Source organism: Haliaeetus albicilla, chromosome 8 (assembly GCF_947461875.1).
Source record: "Haliaeetus albicilla chromosome 8, bHalAlb1.1, whole genome shotgun sequence".
Taxonomy (NCBI): Eukaryota; Metazoa; Chordata; class Aves; order Accipitriformes; family Accipitridae; genus Haliaeetus; species Haliaeetus albicilla.
Genome location: NC_091490.1, coordinates 10192739 through 10215373, shown reverse-complemented (window position 1 = coordinate 10215373; position 22635 = coordinate 10192739). Strand labels below are relative to the sequence as shown.

Here is a 22635-nt window from a genome sequence, read left to right as displayed (position 1 = left end):
CGGCGCTGCCCTGCCACGGGTGGGCTTCCCGGTCACACCGAGCAAGCCCGGGCTCGCCCCCTCTCCAGGCTTTCACGAGGCGAAGAGGGAGCAAGGTCTGCGGTGGGGAGCACCAAAATTATAGGGAATAACGAGGTCAGTGATGCTCTGAGCAGGCCCAAGACCTTTTGACCAAGCACTATAAACCTCCTCCTTTAACTATAATAAAAGATAGCTAGAAACAACAGAAGCAAAAAAAAAAAAAGAAAAAAGAAAAAAACAGCAATAAAGCCTTAAACCGTGCTGCCCCTCCACACGTGTCATCGCCTGAGCAGGCGATCAAGCCAGCGCTTGAGTTTGGTCCCCATTGCTCAGAGTTAACAAAGCCAGACCTGGCTCTCTGGGTGTTTTTGACTCCAAGATGCAGTAGATGCTTCAGGAAAAAAACCCGGGCATCTTGAAATTACTTAGCACTACACCATGAAAGGAAAAATGCCGCTTTAGGAAAGGGTGGTTTTTTGTTGTTTTGGTCAAGTGAATTAGTATTTCACTCGCTCAGAGGTTGCTGTCCAGGATTGTATGATTTGTGTAACTTGATAAAACACCACACCCTTGTCCTGAGCTGTGTGCAAGTAGTTTGGCTTTTGTTTTCAAATTGTTTCTAGCCCTTCAGCATTTGAAGAAAGTCTTCAAAATATTAACCAATACAACTGTCATCTTCCTGTGTTTCCAGACATTTTACAATAGGAAACAAAGAACAAAACCCTACAACAATAGCTCAGAGGTATGAATTGCCTCATTCATCTCACTGGAATGTTCAAAAACATTAACTATTTTTTGACTGATTCAGCAGAAAACGTGCTGCCAGATAATAAGCTTGTGCCTGATCCAGGGGAGATTTGGAGACTGAGAAAGGTTTTATTTTTCAGCACAGCAAAGTAGCACCTTTCCTGAAAGGAAGCAAATATTCTTGTTGATGGAAGAGGCTGCGTGAGAGGAGAAATTCTGACACGGCTTGAAGGGAGCTGCTGCCTTCCTCTCTCCGTACTGGCTCTGAAATAGCAAATGGCTTATCTCACCCCCATTCTTAATCCACAAAGGCCCACAAGGGTGGTAGATGCTGGAAAAGACTCCCGTGTCCTTGTAATAAGTTAATTAGCAGTTAGTTCATGGTATGTTTGAGTGGGCACTAACAGTGCAGTCCTTTAGATTTGAATGAGAAGGGCCTGGGACTTCAGTGTGGGGTGTTTTAATCTCTAGTTTAGCACTCTTAGAGCAGGAAAGACAAGGTCAGCACCATAGGCTGAACTTCTGTTGGGACAATGCCATCATTAAAACAAAGTTTGCTCAAACTCCGATTAAAGCACATTGATGCGCTCTGGCCAGTGAGAAAACAGATGGCTCAACCATAATTCAGCACTGTTCTCCCGTCAGAAACGGTGGGAATGGGAATGAATTGCTGCTTCCAGTGCTGGTATCTCATTTCCAAGACCAAGAGGTCAGGACAGAGGTGCGCTACACCACAGCCATGCTTGCCAAGCCATATCCTCCGACCTACTGTCAAACGCAGGCAGAGCTGCCACAGGCAGCACCGGGCACCTGGGGTTGCCAGCACCAGCGGGTTACTATGTAGCTGACACCACATAGCAACCACAAAAAACACCTACTACACCTGAAAATTGAACAAAAGTCAAAAGTCTTAATAGAAATGGAATTGTTAAACAATAAATAACTGAATTCTTCAACTTGTGGAATATTATCATCACAGGGTTACGGAAAAGGGCTGCTTCACTAATAGACTGTAGCACTTGATGACAGAATATTTGTATGTTAATACAGAACAAAGGAAATAATTTAGTTTTGCTAACCCCACCACCTACTATTGGAATTCTTGAAGAGTTCAGTAGCAAGTGACACCCTTCCAGTTAGCCATTCTAAACGATGGCTGGGAGGTAGCATATGTCTTAAATAAAGGCTACATCAGACAACTGAAGATTATTTTTTTTAATGGAACCTTTGACCTTTATGAGCAATATGTACTTCTTAAATAAATAGAAAACATTCATTCAGAAAAAAAAAAAATCACAAAAGTTTTAAAAGTGCTAGTTTTTCCAATTTCCTTCCACGATTTCATGATACAGAGAGTTACATGTGCCATTTCGGCTGAATTCAAAATAATTTGACGCAAAGGAAAGCCACAGTTATACTTCCCTTCCCCCCAGACACAACCTCTCCCCAGTAATCCAACCATTTCAGCAACTTTCTAGAAATTAGTGCTTTAGCTCTGTTACCCCTGCTCTGCCACACACAGTATCGATGGCTCACAGTTGGCACAAAGATGTCAGTGTTCTAAAAAAAGTCAACAGAAGAACATTTAAATAAGCATCATTGTCAAAAGTGTATTTAAAGTACATCTCAGGCTCAAGTTGATTCACCTTTTAGATACTTTAAAATCACGCCTAACTGTAAACAAAGTGCACACATACTTCAATGCTGATCAGCACCGACTCAAACCAGGCATTTAGAGGTGGCTGTCCCCAGCCTGGGCCAAAACCTCAGTTCTGCAAGTTTTACATTGTTACAACAGAGTGACCTCTTCAAAGACAATTTAATCCTTAGTTTCCTATAGTCTTTTACTGAGGTGTCCCTCTCAGATTTGTAACAGTGGTTGCCAGCCATCTCAGGGGATGTTCAGAACAACTTTGGCAACTGCCTGAGTTGTTTCACATCAAGAATGGTGCCAACAGAATTGATGCTGTTTGACTGGTTTAATGTTTCAAGGGCTGGAGTATGCAGATTTCCAGGGAAGACCTGAACGTCTCCTTCATCTTTCCTACCAGGTTGTTCAGTGAATTCAACCCTCCCAGGTAACAACTTGGGTTTTGATTTTAAATCCTTTAAAATCTGAACGGAGTTTTCATCTGCTTGATCTGCTCTGGGAGGAAAAATTTCATTTGTAATATTTCTTAATACAGGGCTGTTTAGTTCTGGTGGAGAGGCATTAGTAGTCAACTCTCTGCTGTGACTCTTTAGATGAATTGGAAGTCTTCCATCAGTTCTTTTGGATAATTCAGTCTGGTGGTTGAAGCCATCCAACACAGGGGTACAGTTTTTGTCCAGCAGGCTTTTGACAGTGCCAGAATTGCCATCTTGAACCTGCAGTTCCTCTTCATCTTCACTACTGTCATTGCCCTGTATCAGCCCATATCGCTTCATGTACTTCTTGGTTGCAAAAGACATATTGTTTGGTGAAATTAAGCTAAAACCCACCATGCTCTTGTCCATATTTGTATGCAAGATGTCTTGGAAAGAGAAATCTACAGGAGGATTTTGGCCTGAGCGACTGAAAGAAAGTCGAGATAACTGATTTTCACTGAGATACTTGAGTGCTATAGCGTTCGCTTCCATGCTCAGATCAACAACATTAGGAGTTAAGCCACACATGCTGACATTGGCGAATGACATATAATTTAGTCCAGGAACAACTGCTTCAGGATTTATGCACGCTAAGATGCTGAAATAAAGCATCAAAAAGTTAGTTTAGCATTACAGGAAAAGTATGCATTTTACAATATAATCTCATAATTTCACCTTGCTTGCTGTACTAAATTCTCCTTCTTTCTGAATACCACAGCTCAATCAGGTTGTTCAGCGCTGAGATCATATGTTCTGCACGTACTAAAAAGCAGCTCTCCAGCTACTCACACTGACAGTATTCAAACACTGTGTTAGAGAATTGATGATACTCCCTTCTGATTTCATCTTAACCACAACCCTCGTATCAAGAAGAACCCGCCTCTAGCAGGTTTCAGAGCTGGTTTTGTTTTTAAAGCAGGTTTGAGCTCTTGGTCTATTCTCACCAGTGAAATGTGACATTTTATGTCCCTGATGCTGAGACTCTAGATACTGCCATCTAACCCAAAATTTGTATCTAGACAGAAGATACAAGCCCAATGACAGAGACCAAGAACATCTCTTCCTTCCCAGTGCATGCCAATTCCAGGATTTTTACAGAATTTGTTTCCAGAAGCCTGCAAGTTTCTAGTTTTTGAAGGCATCCTTCAGTAAGGGAAACATTCATTTGTTCTGTTGTTTGGTACACCAATTTCTTGTATACATTAGGTGTTTAAAGACTGAAAGGACAAGCTCTGGTACACTGGTAGTGGTTATAAACCAGTGCATTTAATACATGCATCATATACTAGTTCATAAACCCAAACTCTTTGTGTTGAGAGTTAAGAGTCTTCCTATTCCACTGAGCACACATCCTGAAGTTTGCTTAAGGAGAGCAAACTCCTGGCTCAGATGAACAACCACAAATTATGCTATGGAGTTGCACTGTTGTTTCCTTCTCTACTGATTGGTAGACCTTTTCTCAGAATTGTTTATATCAGTCATGAAAGTGGCAGAAAGAAGAATGCCACCCTGCTCCCCAGGTTTGAAGAAAAAACACCAAGAATTCCAGTTTTGTCTTATGGGTTCAATTATTAGCATATTATTGACATTAAAAGAACACTGACAGACTCTCCAGCCAGGAAGGTAGCCCAAAAATTCCAGAAAAATGCCTGAAGAAATTCAAGTGAAAAGGAGAGAAAAGAGCTCAGAAATTGTATGACTGGAAACAGCTTTTGATACATAGCTAAAGAGAAGATTAAGTAGGAGATGGTTAGATTTTTTTGTTTACTAACAGTTATATACTAGTATCAAGAAGACAATAAGGATGAAAGCAAAGCTGTGCCAGGCAGTCAGCCTATCCCTAAGCAGCTACATAAGCAAATTCCCGTGCCTCAAACACTTTCTTCAGAAATTACTGCTGCTCCTTCTCCCGTTTCATCAAGGCTGTTTCCCTCCCCAGCCATCACACCCTCCCTGTTTCAAGTCAAAGCACTCACAATAACAAATGATTAGGACAGAATCAGTTTTGATTGTATATCAAAGCCTTGATAACAACGTCACTTATACTGGTGAAGTGCAAGGCAAGGGTTAAGAAACAGTGATGAAAATATATAGCTGCTTAACATTCAGCCTCCCAAGTCCAGTGTTTCTCTGGAATACCTTGACATAGCCCAAAGGACTGAAATTACTCAAGCAGCTTTGTTATTATTCTAGGGAACTGTGTGCTACTGCATGCACAATACTTTAAGAATCACCAGATGCTCTAACAGCTAGAGCTACTTGTGTTATATTTAAATAATCTGAGTTTTGCTAGCAGAGCTCTTAAACCTATCTGAAATACCCATAGCATGAGCCAGTGTTTCATCTTTGCAGGAAATGTGGATCAAGTTGCCAAACAAATCCCCAGTGACAATGAACACAGTCCCTTCTTGTTGCTCACTGATCCAATCTTCATTTTTGGTTGGATCTACAAATTACTACTCAAAACAACTAGTATTTTACCTGGCATTCTCCACTTTGTGTGTATTTGTCTTCATTTTGCCAGGCGAGTCAATCGTCACTCCAAGACTCTTCAGCTGTTTGAGCGTAGCACTAATCACACTCTCTTTATCCACCGCTCCCGTGTCAGTCTCTGAAGGCATTTCTGTTTTATTGTCAATATCCTGATACTTAGGACCATCATCATTAACAAATCCTGATTTTACAGACAAGTGATCTTGCTCTTCTGAGGACCTTAAGAGGTGGTTTACTTGGCCCTGTAGGAAAAGGGAGCAGGGGACAGACCACATAGACAAAAACATCATGACATGCAGCAGTTGTCAAAACCCAAAATCCGGGTTTATTCTTATGCAACTTAAAATACAACTAGATGGGTTAACAGCTTATTCTGACAAAGGAGCCAAATTCAGATTCAGTTCAGGTGCAGTCACGTAAACTCCCAGCAGTGTAGTCAAACACTGGAATATCTTACATTTCAAACTTTCTGCAAGAGTTTGCTCTGAATTTAAACACATCACATACTGATATTCTTCAAGATTTAATGTACCTGCCCTTTAAGGGACTTGAAGGTAAAATGCTGTGCTATTATAAAGGGCGCTAATTTGGGAAGTTATCAACTGACATTATCTTTGAACTAAAAAATTATTATTTATTAGACAGTACTCCATGTATGCATGGAAGGGTGAAGTACAGAATAACCACTTAAACCTTAAAAAATGAAGAACCACAAACTTGGAACCTTTCGGTAGAGCATAACATGTGAATTTGAAAACTGCACACAGTTTTCATTCATGCCAATACCACATCGTAACTTCAGCAGTGTGCTGTTTTGACTGTTGCATTCAGGGCAGAATATCAAATTTACATGAATTACCAGTAAGTCCTGGTAAAGCTTCTGATCCTCTGATGGATGCCGAGGCAGCAACGAGGCAGGTGGCTCCGAGTTTGGCTCCCTTGTTACCACCAAGTGGTTGCTGGCTCCCTCTGTTGGCTCTTTCTGTAAAGACACGCTAATACTTTCTTCCAAGGATGAACTGTGAACAAGTGCTTGGGAAATGTTTCCGCTTCTGAAAGAGAACAGAGAGATAGCTAGATATTTCCTTGAAACAGAAAAAACACAAGTATTTCTATGCATACCTTATCTTTTCATGAACACAAGAGGAGAAAAATCGAGTACTGGAAACAGATCCTAACCATTTCTTGGTTTGTCTACTGCTTGAGGCTTTGCTCCTTTCTGCAGTCATTTTCTTTCAAAAGTCATTTGAGGACTGAGGAAATACACCTCACGGTGTGAAACTACATCAGCCTGACTAGTTTTTCAAAAGATGATTTGAAAATGGCAATGGCTTCTCTGGACTAGTCAAAACTCAATGACTATGTCTTAACCTTAAAGCAGATGAAATTAAAGTTATTAACAATCTGGAGTTTGTCTTACGTTTTCAGCATTTTTATGGACACTTAAAAGCCTTTAGGAGCAAGTATCTTCCATACGTTCTGAAACATGACTTATTCAAAAAGCCATTTTTACCCAAGGTAACTGATAATGAGATTCCTGTTGTATTTTAAAAACGCTTTAAAAACTTCAACAACACTGTTACAAGTACACACATACACAATGCACTCCGAGTATCATGAGCTGATAACAAACACCTAGTTGAAATACTTCTCGATAGCAGATGTGAAAGGGGAACCATGATCTATCCTGAAGTTTCCAGATAAAAAGGGTAAATGTTCTAGAATGAGCTACAATGCGATGCTCTGCATCCCCTTCAGCTAGCTGGTATGTGCATCGCATAAACTGTTTGAGACCAGACATATCAATAGTACTATCATCCCGAGGAGATCCCTAAGCGACCCTCCTCCCCCTTCCTGTTCCTCCTCAGAAGACAACTGTAAGATAAGGGAATTTCAGAACTCAACTGATCAATTGCCTGTGTTGAAAGCGATAAGATTTAAATCACGTGACATACTAGATAGTCAATGTAGGTTATCAGTTACTGTTACACTAGCAATTATTCATCATTCCCAAAAATGTTTCCCTCCTCCTCAAAGAAATCTGGGTGGTGCTCTACATTCTTATTATAAGATACTTATACAGCTATTTTACAGGTTTAAGGTTCTCTTCAACTTAGATTCGTAAAACAGCATCTCTCTGAAATACAGCATTCAAAAAAACTGATTTGAATCAGTAACATTTATGGTAGCAGTATATGTTTGCAGATAATACTTTAATCAAGGACTATGAATATTTATGTTATAGCTTAATTATCATCTCTTTCCCAATATGATTATTTTAAAAACCTAATTTAACTGGAAGGGTATTCCCCCTCCTTTGGCTTTTTATACTTAGAGAATATTAGATCATTAAAAGTGCTAAACTGTTGAGCTATTCCCTATGTAAAAACAACATCCATATAGATAATTAAAAATATTTTTAAAATCGCTCCCCAAATTAGTCTGAGATTAGTCACTGCACTATAAAGAATCTGAGCTTAAAAATAATTAAACAGCAGTGAAGTTGGTACCTGCATTCACTACACACAAAGCAATTAGATGTAAAAGGTAGAGAAATTCAGGGAACAGTCATATAATCATAAACTCCTCATCCTAAGCCCCTCAGAACTGAAAGGGTTCTGAATGCTGCTGACAGGGGAAAGCCACTGTAGAAAAACAACTGACTACAGCAGTGTCCCTTTTCCCCCTCAGGATTTAAGGTAAGAAAGGGAATGCTGCCAGCACTGTACATGCTTTTACAAGTTAAAGGCTTTTGCCATCAGCTGCTGCTGATAGGTAGGCTAGCTAAACGTGCATGACCGATAAATGCAGACTCTAAAGGCAACTGTGTTTTGGTAAGCTGTACAATTTGAAGCATAATTAAAAAACAAAGAAGTGAAAGAACACAACAACTGAAGTCAGGTGACCATTTATAATTCCTGAAGAAAATAACTATGAAAGTAGTAACTTATGAAAGGCAGTTCAGCTTCTTATGTGAACAAAAGATATTTCTAGCTACTTACTGGAGAGTGTTCTGATTAGTTCCTTCTTCCACAAGATGAATACTGTCTACAAAGCTGGGCATGTCAACCACCTTTAAGGAAGAAGCAATACTTGTATTACTTGCATCTTGTTCAGCATTAATTGAAATGCTTATGTCTTCCTTAGAAATCTCTCCATCCTCTTTTTTTCCTTGCGGTATGGAGTCATCTTGTTTTTCTGAGGCTGTATTCCAAAATAAGCTAGCACCTAGAAGAGAACGAGAGATTTACCTGTTTAAGGAAAGTTATTACTATCTTCTGAGACCCTCTGGCTTCATAAAGCTAGAGGAATCATTTCATCACATTCAGTTTTTTTCCACCATTTTAGAAGTGATTTAGTGTTTAGAACAGCTAAGAGTTGCCAAAACATCATTCAAGTCCTAGTTTCTTCCAAAGTATACTTGATGAAAATAAATAGTTGTATTAAAGCATTTTAATGCATTGACCTTGAGCCAGTTCAAAATTTTCTTCCAGACTAATCACAATATTTCCATGGATTTAATATTCCCACGGATTAACAGGAACCATTAATATGTAACTTTACAGACACAGCTGCCTAACTTGCTAAAATCAAAGCTAATACAGTCTCCTCTCCATGCATGTAAATGCATGCCTTCCAAAAACCATCATTAATATATTTAATAGAACACCAGATGGGATAGAAGCTATTACTTTTCAAAACAGTGTATTAATTCAGAAAGAGATTTGGATTTTTTCTTTCAATAAGGCACAATTTAAAATAGAAGACCTTGCTAAAGCTATGGGAAAAAGAATTCTTCCAGTGATGGCAATCACTGCCATTGCAGCCCAAAGACAAAAGTAGCTCCAGCCTAAACTTGCAAAAACACCTACAGAACTTAGCTGTCTTTTTGTATCTAGGTGCATGTTTGCGTACATTCAGCGTTTCTGCAAAACATTCCCCCCATGCCCAAACAAATCACAGAAACATCCAGAAAAAGCAATGCCAGCCTATTTTTAAAGAATAAAGCGTTACCTGTGCTCACAGCAATGCTCACACTTTTCCTCATGGGGGAACCTGGTGAGGACTGTGTTTCCATAGAAACAAGGTCCCCTTGCTTCTCAGGCTGCGGAGCATGGCCAGCTGCAGCTGGTTCAGAGGAACAAGCCTGATGAGCCTGTGCTTCCAATAAGCGTTGGATCTGTAACGATTATCAGACGGTTATAATTTGTACAATAAAAAAAAAAAGTATAATAGGCAAAAGTGAATTACTGAATTAGGCCCCTCTAAGATCTGGATTCAGATCCAGGCCGCATTGCCACAGAAGTCTGATAACCTTCCAGTTCTCAGCAGTGCATGCAGCATAAATCAAAACATCAATTCTGATATTGGCAGAACTAGAGAAGAAAAGGTTTTAAGCATACTGGCAGAACTACACCAAGACAACCTGAGTAAAGCCTATTTGCACTACACTTGTTGGAAGTATTCTCTGCCCCTTTCATTCACATACAAAGCCTATTACCGACTTACCAGCCAAGCATTTATATGCCAACTGTCCCTACACCATGCTAAACCAACTTTGTATTAATTACAAAACTAAGCACTTAAATGATAAAATTAAGGTTGCCCAGGCAATCTTCACTCTAGTATTTGCATCCACCCTGTGCACCAATTAGTTCACAGCTCCATGGAGAAATATCATAACAGTGAAGGCTGCATTTATGCAATAAGGAGAGGTTTCCCTCTGTCATGCACAGCCCATGCTTTAAGAGCCTGATTTTACATACAGGAACTATATCTAAAGCATATTTCAGGTGTAATTTTCTAGTTTAAGCGGGAAAAATATGTATTGTGAGCAACTTTCCTACTCCTATCATTCATCACCAGCAGCAAAATTTAAACTCTTGCTCTTTGGCCCCAAATCATACCCTGCAAAATACAGGGCCCACATGCTAACTCAGGAGGCTGCTATTTTGAAGAAACTTAACCTGGTATCAAAACTGAATTTAGCAAGACCACCAAAGCCCAAATTTCCAGTGCAGCAACAAACACCTGATGAATCCTGCCAGTCTGCTGCAAACAGACAACTGAAATTTTCAAAGCAACAGCCTCAACAGCTCAGGAATCTGCAGGCTTGAAGGCGGGCAAAGCAACACATGAGAACATTCTGTGCTTCACCTGTATGCTTAGAACAATTCCAAAGCCTATAGCCTATGCAGTAAGTTTTTTTTACATAGACAAGCATACGTATATGAAAGTATTTATACAGAAGGCATATTGGTTTGCATTATGAACAGCCTGCTAAAAGGAAAACCTTCATGTTATAGAAATACAATAAAAATAAACACAAAATTTAATCAGGCAAGAGTCAAATAGTTTTCATTTAAGGGACAGCAATTAGCAGAGGTAATCAGGACCCCACTCCATCCCCAAACTGCAGCTGGTATGACAGGCTCTCTTGTTCCAAGAAGGATAGACAACAGTTAATTTAATTCCTTTGGCAGGGGAACTATCAAAGCATAATCACTAAGAGGGCAGAGGAGAAAGCTGCCATTTCCACAAACCTGAGCTTGAAGTAATTTGAGTTGTCTATCTTGTTCTGTAAGAACCCTGTATGCATCTGGAGATAATCCCATCATTCCATTATCTGATCCTGCTTTAGAAGCAAGCATGTGCAGGCACGGTGAGTGGGCTGCACAAAACTGCGGACTAGAGGGGCTTGCACTTGAAGGCAGTCTTATTCCAGGCGATAAGCTATTGTCGAGAGAACAGTTTCCCATTTTCCCGTGATATCCCATGCTTATAGGGCTGCTTGTGGTATACCCTGGATTGCAGCAAATATTTGGGCAAATGATATTTTGATGGAGCACTGTACATGGATTCTGTTGAGCCATCTCTGATTGGATTTCTGCTCCATGTTTGGGGCTCATTCTACCGATTCCTTGCCATGAGTTTATTGGATTATATTGGACAGAAGCAGGAAACTGACAGTTGCATGCACTGGCTGGACAGCAAGGTGGCACTTGAACTGGCACCTGCAGTTCTGGTGGTCTTCTGCAGCTCTGTGGTGAAAAAGCAGAGTTGTAGAGGACTGGCTGCTTAACAGCAGGAAGCTGCTTGGCACAGGATATTGATGTTCTTCTATTTGGAGGCTCTCCCTGCTGTGCGACTCCATCGGGATTTAACACAAGTCTTTCTGACGGCTTTCTGGGGTGATGCACAGATGTATCTGGGGAAGGCCCACTACAAGGGGTTGAAGAAGAAGATGATCCAGAACTTTTTCTTGATGGAGGGCAAGCTTTCTTACAGTGCAACTGTTGCTGTAGTAGAGCTTGCTTTCCTCTGGAAGGCCTTGAAGTCAGAATTTTCTGGTTTAAATGGTTTGGCAATTGCCTCAAAGAGGCGTCTCCCATATTAGCAGAAAAGTTTTGCTTGTCTTCAGAGTGCTGTGTGGGGTAATACGTAGATCCCAAGCACCATTTCTTTTTAATAGGCTGATGTGGTGCTGAGGGTAGACTTTTAGCATTTGAAGTCCCCATAGGCTTAGATGATTGTCCTGATTCTATGAAACTCCCATCCAAAACAAGTGACAGTTCAGGAACTGAAGGAAAGATCCTGGTAACCTGAAGCGACAATTACACAAGCAAGTTTAAGATAATTTTAAAATACTGTCTTTCAGCTCTTCACATACAAAATTTCATCAAAGAAAATGTTTTAATTTAAAATCAATATATGACCACTACCAGCTCCAAACCAACTACACATTGAATGGTTTTCTAAAGACTGAAGAATCCAGATACAGAAAAAGCAGCAAGATCTCTAGGATCATTCTTAGAAGACAAAATTGCTTTCATGCGGCATAATAGTAATTTCTACCAAATAAATGCTCCATGTCATCCTATAGCGCATTTCAGAGTATGGATCCTTCCCCTTCAAGAAGTGGACTACATGTTCCCTCTTACTATTCCTAGACCCCGTAGACAGGTGCAACAGAACACATTTTATAATCCACAACAGTCACATCCTTCTAGACCTATGCTGTATGAGGGCTGCTATTTCATTATATTTGTATACATTTCAGTAAAAATAGACAAACCAGCAGATCTTAATTTCATTTACCCAGGAATACACAAGAAAGTTTGCTGCCTCTATCTTTGCCTCAGACACCACGGCTCTTCCATTTAATGGTAATAAGATTCCCAAAGTAGAACCTACTATCTCTGTTCCCAAATCCTAGCATATACAGGAATTAAAGTGTCTATAACAGTGGAAAGAAAGACAGGCTAACTAGAGCAGGAGTCGGGACTCTTGGCCCATTTCTTCAGTCCTGTTTTCCCCTGCTAGCACTTTGAGACAGTAGCTTTATACTCTCCAGTCCCCTTACAAAGAGTTTTGCTGCTCTAAGTGTCACATCTGAGATGCCTAGAACAGTTATTTACTTAGTTACCTGTTGACTTGCTGGGTGAGGACTCGGAATTGGCCTGGGGGATAAATCCTCATCTTCTACACCAGAGTCGTGATCGCTTGCTGACAACTTACTGGGTGAACAGCCCTGGGAAGGACTAAAACCAACATAAATCAAACTAAAAATGTTTGCTTGTCAGATTTGGCAGCAATAACATGAATCTTCACATTTTTCACTGTGCCATCTACAGTGCAATATCAGCATCATTTTTTCAAGAATCAGTTGCTATGTATCTCCTCTGTGGTTAGCTAGGGAGTTCACACAGCAAACAGTTTTAAGATCAAACAGTGAAAATGCAAATGATGCTTTTGGGCAAAAAGATACTAACCCTCCCTCCCCGCACCCACAGACATATACACCTTTTAAGTGACATTCTAACAGCAAAACATTGATTTGTATTAGGAAGATAAGGAGTGCTACAGTAAAGATTGTAACATTGTTTAAAGGAAAATAAAGGCCATTTTATAGTCATAGATAAAAATTTGATGGATAAGTCAGGTTCTTAAAAATCCCTAAGTTTCAACCTATCCAGGTCTCGCAGCTCTGAAAAGTTGGAAGGAAAAAGGAATTTTTACCAACTTAAATAAATTTCAGTTAAGAGATTTGCTCAAAGGACAGATCTCACAGAAAGCTTAATACAGTGAACTAAGCTGCATCAGCAAGTAAGCCTTTTTAGAAACATCCACTGTATAAACAACAGCCACGAGTATCAAGAGTAGAACTACGAGTAGTTTCTCTTGCAATATGGTCAGCTTGACCATCTTACTTGAAGAATATTAACTCTAGGAATAAACAAAAGCACATACACAGATTTTAATGCAAGAAGATCACTGAATGCACAGCTAAACTGACAGCTGCCACAGCAGAGGTCAAAAAACCTCATCCAATAAACATTTAGTTTTTGTGTATAAATGACATATCAAAGATTTACCTTCTGATAGGAAGTTTCTTGCAAACTCTGCTGAAGAACTCAGTTTCTGCATTTTGGTTTTCTGCACTCAACTCAAACTGGATAGGGCTCTTGCCTGAAGGTTCAACATTCTGGAATGAAATTCATTGTGAATACTGTGAAGCATGAAACTTTCAACTTTTAATCACTGAGGTACTACCCCCAGAGAAATAGTTTTAGGGACATTTATATCTGATTATTTGCTGCTTGTCCTCTACTTTCAATTCTCAATTCTTTCACTACTACAAGGAGGCAGGCAACTTCCCTTCCTGTTTAACACTGTTCCCCCTGCTACTCTGTAAAGTAGCTGGCCTAATTATAGCCATGAGCAGATGCTTCCTTGCTCTAACTGCTTAGATACTCTTCCACAAGCCTTCACCACTATAGGAAACAGCAACTGTTCCTATACTGTTTCACACACCACAGCTGTGCAAGTCCTGGAGACAACAGAAGTGAGCCTCTGTTAAGAAGCTTGTTGTCTTCAGAGAGCTAAGACGTACCTAGGCTAAAGATGGAAGGCAGTCCTGAACAGGGAAATTTAATCGCACAGAGAACAGAGTAAACAGCCCAGGACACACATTACACTAGTTGCTTCTCTGCCAGAGCATATGAGCATTTATTGAGCAGATTAACAATTCTACTTCAGGTTCTGTACAAGCCTAGGAAATCAAGTGAGAAACTGATATTTCCTAGAATTTCCTCAAACCTTAATAGTTATCTCCCAGACATTGTATCAAATTCTTTCAAAGAGTTACTTTGCACAAAGATAAAATTGTTCTTGCCTTGTTACTGTAGCGCAGCAAGAGATCTGCAGATTAGTAGCTACTGAATTCCTATTTGCATTCAACTTCAAACAAAGCACTAATACCTAGCTTTGCTCTCCAGAAAGCACCAACGTGCATCACCCACAGCAGTTCTCAGATGTGTCCAGCCTGCACATAGCATACCACATTAACAAATGCTATAGGAAATCAGAATCTCTGCTCCTAAAGCCAAAAGATCACTAGTAAGAAGGAGCACTAACCAAGTCCAGCACAGCAGAGTACATTTTAAAAGACAGATTTTATGTCTAAATGCTGTTTGGAGGTCACCTCTCAATTTGAGAGACAAACTGAATTTACAGTAATCACTGTAAAAAGATAGCTTTATAGAGCTCCACCATTTTCAAACACTGCAGTTCCATTTGGGTCACATTATAGTGACCCCTTCTTTAAGTACTTACACTAGAAGTCAAATTTTAAAGTACCATAATGCGGTAGGAAACCAAGCCACTTACTTTGAAGAGGTGTACTGTTTCATTGCAAGTTAAGATCTGAAACCCTAGTTCAGTCTGTCCACTGCATGGAACGCACTCATAAAACTCTGGTTCCTTGTGTGTCAGTGAATAAAGCACAATAAGAAAACTCTGAGATTCCGAAAAAACCCTAAAACAGAAAAAACCCACATCTTAAAAAAAAACATAAGAAACAGGAAGAAGGCCCTTAGTTTCTCAACATGCTGAGCAAACTATCACACAGTTTAGCAAACTGGTGAATCACTGCATTTTGAGTAGTACTGAGCTATAGATGAAGCAGATGGACTTATGACTGATGCCACATGCAAGAATCTAAGCAAAGTAGAGAAATGGGAATAATTCATCTACTTTCTAGCTCAAACCTTTAGGATCACTTAGTACTTTAAATGAATTCCTGGAAGACTTCAATCATAGCATAGAAGAAAACATCTGTAAAAATGATATTGTGATTTTTTTTTTTTTTTTAAATAGTTCAGTTGAAGAAGCATTATAAAGACACTTAGCATTTCAGTTATCCCTAAACATGCCAAAAATGCTCATTGGCAAACAGATTTTTTTTTTTTGGAAGAAAAATTGTACTGAAGTTTTTTCTACAGCAACAACAGTCAACATTTAACACAAAAGAGCAAGGATAATGAAAATAATGTGCGTTTCCAGAAAAAGGTAGTACTACTTTCAGAACAATTTTTCTTTTTATAGCACTTGTAATACAGTTGTTTGGGGGGGCAGGGGGTGTTTGTTTTTTCTTTAAATAATATATGTGATAGAGAAAACAGTAGGAACAAGGTGCTTGAAAAACTCATTCACACACAACTTTAAAATTATACTTACAACTTAAAGAGTTAAAAATATATGATGCACAGATGAAGTGGTTAGTCAGCAGAGGTTAATTCTGTTTGCATGGTTCATCAAATCTGCCTAATCCACTTCCAAGATGGAATCAGTGAAAGTTAATGAGAGTCAAGCATCTCACTTGCTTATCTAATAATCTAATTGGGCTCTTATCTGTATTTGAGCATATTTAAATTGTTAAGGGAAAGAAGTCTATTCTGTAATTACAGACACATCTGTTCACTAAATGTGGTTTTATTTCATAATTTAAAAGCAAGTGTGGTTGAACAGAAGAAATTCTTATGCATACAGCATATTTTGAAGTTTGATTTACCTGAAGACCAATTTTAAACTATATACACCTGAACTCCCTCCCAGCTTCCGTATAATTAGAACTTGGCAAACATTACAAGTGAAAAGATGTAGAGAATGAGGAATGATTATCTACTAACACCACAATGAAAAAAAAAAAGTCAGAATGCATAAACTATAAGAACAGAATATTTAGCAGGAAGTCATAAAAAGACAGTATTAGCTGCAAATCAATATGCTTCAGTATGTTGGTCAGATACAACTGGGAAGAAGGCTTATATCAAAGAAAACACCCGTGAGAAAAGTTCAAAACCAAAACCCCACCACTGTTTAAACTACTGTTTCCTGCTTACTGCTTCTTATTTAAACTAAAATGCAGTGACCTTAATGATATTAATGTTTACCCTCTTCTGTCTTTGAGGTATCAGCCCAGCTTTCTAACACTTCGGTCATAGAAGATTTGTGAAGCAGAAGTCAAAACCAGAAAGAACAATTAAAACAGACAGCCTTACCTCCTATATAATATATAAATCACAGAATTCCCTCAAATATCTTTGAACAGAGCCCATGCTGCCATGCATTTCTGTGGAATATATTTTTAGGCAGCCAATAGCTTCTATGTTTTATCTATAAAAGTGACTTGCCTTTCTTGAATTGAAGAACTGAATAAATATCGCAAGCAACAGGCCCAGACTTGAGGACTACAGATATGAGTAACTCCACTCAGCCAACTAGAAGTAAGAAGAAATATCCAATTAGAGACAGTGCCATTACCAAGTTTCCACTATGTAACCCCTCAAATACATCTCAAATCGATATGTGTATTAATCTGTACAAACAGAACCAAACACTTACACTCCAACTAACGGCAGAGCATAAGCCTTGGGATCAGACTCAAGCAGCAAAAGCAATTTTCGTGTCTGGTCCATAGTAAGGTAGCTGAAAGAAAGCAGAAGTTGGGGTTTTTTAGTATTTTGGAAGGCAGTCTTTCAGAAAAAAAACCTGAAGAGATAAATACAAGTTTGGAAAATACTGTAAGAAAAAAAGTTCAGGGGAAAAAAAACCCAAAACCCCACATTCTTCCTCCACACTTACAGCAATTCCTCAGCTTTTCATCAATTCCCTTTATATCAAAGAATTAAGGACAAAATGTGCTTAGTATTATGGTATTCACAACAAATCCAGAAGGGCAAGTCATGTGAAATTTGAAGAGTAACTTTCAGAGAGGCATTCACAAAGTCTGTCCAAATAAAATGTCATTCAGTTGCTTCAAATTATTTCCCTGATATATTCTTATTCACCCTACTAAATTAGTTATCAGTCAGAATGACGATTCCCCAATACCATCTTATAAGCATGATTAACAGAAAAAGCTTTGGCTCACATTCATCTGATTTTCATTCTAGGGCAAGCACTGATATTGTTTAAAAAGCTGAATGCTGTTTATATTTATTATGTTAACTAGAGGTGTGTGTCCCTGCCCCAGTAGGAAGATCCTTCACCTGAAGTCAAAAGCAAGAAGAACTCCTACTGAACTAGTTAAGGTTTTTGCCCCACCCCATTTCCTGTTTCTTGTTTAAAACATTTTAAATTTTTCCAAGTCCAAGAAGTTATGTTATTTTTATGCCAGTTATTTTACTAAAAAGTAAAGTACTGGTTGAGGTCTCGCATACCTACCTGCTTTAGGAAATGCAACAAACTGTCAGGCAACTTCAATAGCTTTAGCATCACCCTTTACTCACCCACATTTATAAGTTCCTTGAACTTGTGCAATATTCATAGGACTGTTCAAATTTCTTGCTAGAGCTGTGGGAATAATTGGGACAGACTTCACAGGGGTGTATTCCAAAATATTCGCTGCAGTAATAGAAGCCCAGTGAAAATTAAAATGTAGATTATCCAGGTTTTCTGTGAAAATTATGTGAGCTCTAACACTGAGCAGTTTAGAAAGATCCAGTGATTCTTTATTGCACAGACTGTGCTGCAGTCCCTGGAAGTAGAGAAAAGAGAAGAGAGTTAAATACACTAAATTGTCTTCATATGACTACCATGATTCAAGTTGTATTACACTAGGAACTCAACTCATTCATCGTAGCTACTATTGTAGTAGGCACTGTATAAAAAGCCATTAAGCCAGGTCTCCAAAACTCATGGCTATAATGAATATAATGAATAACATAAAATACAGCTGAAATTAAGCTATGCATATCTTAGCATTGTTTTATGATGTGGTAAAAAACCTGAGGTTACTTACATTGTATAAAAATTAATAAAATAACAGGCAACTGGAAGGCTCAAGGTGATCTGTCAAAGTTTTCTTACTTGCATTCAAGAAATTTGTATTTTAACATCTGGATGTATCATCATGAGAAAGTTTACATGTGAAGTAAGCACTGTTTGTATTATGAAATACACACAACTACAGGCAAACATTTACAGCAATAGAAGGTGTATTTACTAGATTATAAGTCTACAGCAGACCACAGAAGCAACAGGCACACATTTCAGCTCTAACTACTAACATACATAGACTTTACATGCTTTCTTGCAAGTCATTTGCCTAGCAATACTGTATCAACAATTGCACAAATACTGCAAGTCATTCATGATAGACTTGAAAGAAAAAGCTGTTTTTTCTTGTTTAAGTAAGTTTGCTGCAATCATTGTCGTCTTGCTGGTTTTGGTGGTCAGACCAGCTGAAAACCTTTGGTCAGACAGCAAGATTTTAGTCCAAGATTAAAGACTGTGTGATCCTTAAACACCTGTGAAGACTACCTGATTTTAATAGTTTCCGATACACTTTTCAGTGACACTCGAGCAGCTCATTTCACATAAGCAGCTAAATAGTCTTGCTTCAGCCACAACTTTGCTGTGTTTGAAATCAAGCCCTGTGCATAGTCTAGGCTCCAGCCTAGAAGACAGTTATTAAGAGACTCAAAAGTTGCCAAGAGCAGCCTACCTTGAAAGCCAAGCTGATATCTTCAGCGCTGTGCACTATAATACTGTCTGAAGAAAGTCCCCAGGCATTAACTGTACATGGAATCAAAAAGTCTCCAGGAAGAGATGCAGTTGGAGTTTTGCCCGATCCACCAGCAACTTCTCGACCAGGATCAAAGCGGTCTATTGTTAGCGTTATGCCTTCCCCATCTTTACAATAAATGAATAAATAAAGTTAGAGTCCAAGAGCAACTCAGGCTCCTTGATAACAGCTTGCTCAACCAACCAATACTGTCTGTCTACCTGATGTTTAAAGTTACCTTCATCTACTGCAAGAGTCCCAAGCAAAAAACAGGAAAATAATTTCTTTTCACTCTGCTTCGCATGGCGATAGGCAAGTCGCAAGGTTTTCTCCACCATAGATAACTTTGGGTTTCTAAAAAAGAGACAATAAGCAAGTTTCAGACCCAAATTATTTTTAATGCTTTTTAAAAAAGTATTTATTGTATCGCAATAGCTTCCACTCTTTTTTCTTTCCTTTAAAAAGAAAATACTCAGAAATAGCCCAAAGCCCTAAACAACAAAAAGGTCAGAATTTTAGCTCCTGTTCTGTGCATCACCCCAACTATTCATATTCAAGCAAGATGTATTTTAACTGGAGCAGCTTCAAAGAATGCTCTCTATGATCATCTCAACAAGAGTATTTTGGCTTGACTAGTCCAGCAAACCAGCACCAGAGGGAAACAGTTTTTCCTATGGAGAATAAATGGGAAAGAGAGAGAAGAGCTTTTTTCTCTGGAGAATAAGCAACAAGGAGAGGGAAAAGCTTTTTCATCTGAAGGGCAACATTGTCACAAGAACTAGAGATGAACACAATTGAATTATTTTAATAGAAGGTGGATAAAGTTAGAAACACTAAAACCAAAACACAGAACCTCTAAAAAGTCTCCTAAGTTTAAAGAGCAGAATAGGCCAAAAAGCTTAACTGATTCTGATGCAGTGTTCTCTCATTTTAGCACAATACTTAGTGTGCATGCTTAAAGCAGCAGGACACTGGGCTCAATGACACAGGAATGCAAGTATGGACAAAGATTAGGTAATTATAAAATCACTATTTAGTGAAAAAAAAGGTAGTAAGTTTGGAATCTAGGACAGTAAATATATCAACATTATTTTAGATTGAGACAGCTTATCTAATTTTGACTTGGAAAGAGGTCAAAGTTGAAAGTGAAGCTACTGGTTTACGTGAATACTGTGGTGATGCATATACTTGGTCTAATAACTACAGTACGAGCTTTGTAACATACCCATTTAAGTAACAAGAATCAATTTTTACTCTCCATTTGTTTTACAAGTCAGGTTTGGAATACCCTGCCCTAGAAATTCACAAGTGCTTTAGCTTTGCCTCTAGACGCATTCTTTTGGCATTTAATCCAGATTCCTGAAGCAAGCAAAATGCTTAGTTTGAGTTTTACTTGAATCTCCTATCTGTATCCAGTTTGTCAAAAATATTTTTTTCTCTGTAAATATTTAGAGACAAGGAAAAACATGTTAAAGAAAACTACAAATATGCAGTTACTTCTACACCTTTCCATATGGGAAGGAAACTGAAAGAAATTGTAAGTTCCTTTAGACTGAGGCACCTCCAACCCACTTGACTGCATTACACCACAGAAAAGAAAACTCTCAAGTCTTTGCATTGAAAATCCCTACTTACTTATAACAAACACACCGGTTGCTTCTTTTTCCTTTGTGCCTTGTCATACACTAGACTCAGAAGATAAAATGAGGCTTTGAATCATATAATTCTTAATTTATTTTAACCTTTAGCCACTTAAAAAAGGTTATTCATACCTGTAATAGGTAATATGTGAGCCAATGACATCACCCATAGGGACTGGGTCCCAAAGTGCACACTTTGACAGAGGGAAACTGAAAGGGACCATCCTTTTGGGAACAAATCTAGGAAGATCACAGAGATAAGACAGGAGAATGGATTAAGCTTAGTACTTTCAAACATCATTTATAAGAAGGAACAAAGGAGTAACACTGTAAGAAAAACAACAAATAGGATACATAAGCTGTCAGTACTTTTTTTGTTTCAAGTCTAGGCCAATGAAGCAGAAACTTTGTCCTGTGAAGTTGCCAAGGATATGAACTACAAAGTCAACACAAAACTCTCATTTTCTACCTGACGGTGCCTTCATGTAATCTTGGAAGATGTGTAGGCCAAAATATAAGTTTGCAGATAAAGCTCAAGAAAAAGTTGCTCTGGATATATTGTAGGAAAGGAAAAGGATATCAGTCATTAGACACTCCCACAGCACACAGAAAATCTTGATTTAGCAAACTTAATATTGGCTCAGCTTCCAAAAGCCCTGTTTTAGTCACTTTTTAAAGTCAGCATTCAATCCACTTAAGCTTTGAAGACTTCTGAAGTAAAGCCTTAGCTTAACTGAAATAATATAGTGCAAAATTTGCATTCAGCCTTCGAAGAGGCCTGAAGAAATTAGTATCCAATCACATAAACATATTTACACAAGCAGAATTACGTTTTTTAAGAGTTGCCTAAACCGAGTATATTAAGTGAAATACAAAACATTTGACAGTCCACATCATTCGGCAAATATCTCAACACTTTTTAACAAGAACTCCCTTCGTAGTTATTCGAAGTGTCAAACTTCGCCAAGGTGCTTTCTTTGCATTTCCTTACGTTCCCAGGAAAGAACTTTCTCTGTTTTTAAGGCGGTCCCCTAAGCAACTCGCCTACCTCTCATGTTTTCAGCGACGGTTAATTGATTCCCATTAAAAGCCAAGCGCCCATCAAAATAAGTCCCAAATTTAGGCTTGTAAAAGGGAAAGCTTTTTTAAAGCCCTACTGTTTCACGAGTTTTTGGCAAGCACGGATCAGAAACACACCCCCATAGCTCTCTATAACCCGAGCCGCACTCCCACAGCGGCATCGGGCCCAGCGGGTGCCCCGACAGGCTGGGGGGGGACACGACGCACCCCCCCCCCCCCCCCCCAACTTCGCGAGGAAGGGTACGGCGGACCCTCCAAGGGCGGGAGCGTGTACCTCAGATCCGGGCCGGGCAGAACAGGGTCCACGCAGGGCGGTCGCAGCTCTGCCCCCTCCTCTTCACCCTGCCGCGGGGCGCCGGCGTGGGGCAGAACCCAGGAGCGGGGCCCGCCCGCAACAGCCCCTCCCTCAGCCGGGCAGCGGAGGGGGCCTGCCAGCGTCCCCTGAGGGAGGAGGGGAGCGGCCAGTGACACCCCCTCCCCAAGGCCTAACTACCGCCGCACTCCCTGCGGGGAGACACCAGGAACCGCCGCGGCAGGACCAAGACCGGGCCCGTCCCGTCCCCTCCCGCCCCGCTCCGGCGCCTTCCTCAGCCCACCACCGACCCCTCGTTCCCCGCCGCCACCAGCCGCCGGCCAATCAGAAGGCAAAACCGGCCGCGCTCCCGCCCCCCGCTACTT

The 22635-nt window shown here is 39.6% G+C and overlaps 1 protein-coding gene across 3 annotated transcripts; it reads right to left on the bottom strand.

Moving 5' to 3' along the window:
• Positions 1 to 1968: 1968 nt before the first annotated feature.
• Positions 1969 to 22484, bottom strand: STIL (STIL centriolar assembly protein). Of its 3 annotated transcripts, none has more exons than XM_069788796.1 (16): positions 22232 to 22484; positions 21010 to 21117; positions 19476 to 19591; positions 19178 to 19365; positions 17961 to 18208; positions 17074 to 17157; positions 16863 to 16949; positions 15058 to 15205; positions 13764 to 13873; positions 12815 to 12929; positions 10932 to 11990; positions 9403 to 9568; positions 8391 to 8616; positions 6248 to 6440; positions 5377 to 5630; positions 1969 to 3493 (listed from the first exon to the last, which is right to left on the bottom strand). In XM_069788796.1, exons 2-16 carry the CDS (start codon positions 21099 to 21101, stop codon positions 2671 to 2673), a joined length of 3909 nt encoding a protein of 1302 aa, XP_069644897.1. In that variant the 5' UTR covers positions 21102 to 21117; positions 22232 to 22484; the 3' UTR covers positions 1969 to 2670. The 3 variants fall into 3 exon arrangements, with proteins under 3 accessions (XP_069644897.1, XP_069644898.1, XP_069644899.1); XM_069788797.1 differs by having other exon boundaries at positions 6248 to 6437; XM_069788798.1 differs by lacking the exon at positions 22232 to 22484 and adding an exon at positions 20873 to 20922 and having other exon boundaries at positions 21010 to 21084.
• Positions 22485 to 22635: the final 151 nt, after the last annotated feature.

Bases quoted from the DNA above. Each gene is read 5' to 3' on its own strand.
- STIL (XM_069788796.1), bottom strand. From the start codon at position 21,101: ATGGTCCCTTTCAGTTTCCCTCTGTCAAAGTGTGCACTTTGGGACCCA. The intron at 13,874-15,057 runs GTAAGTGGCTTG...ATTTCATTCCAG, and splicing joins AAACAGTACACCTCTTCAAA to AATGTTGAACCTTCAGGCAA. The intron at 5,631-6,247 runs GTAATTCATGTA...CTTTTCCTACAG, and splicing joins AGCTTTACCAGGACTTACTG to GGCCAAGTAAACCACCTCTT.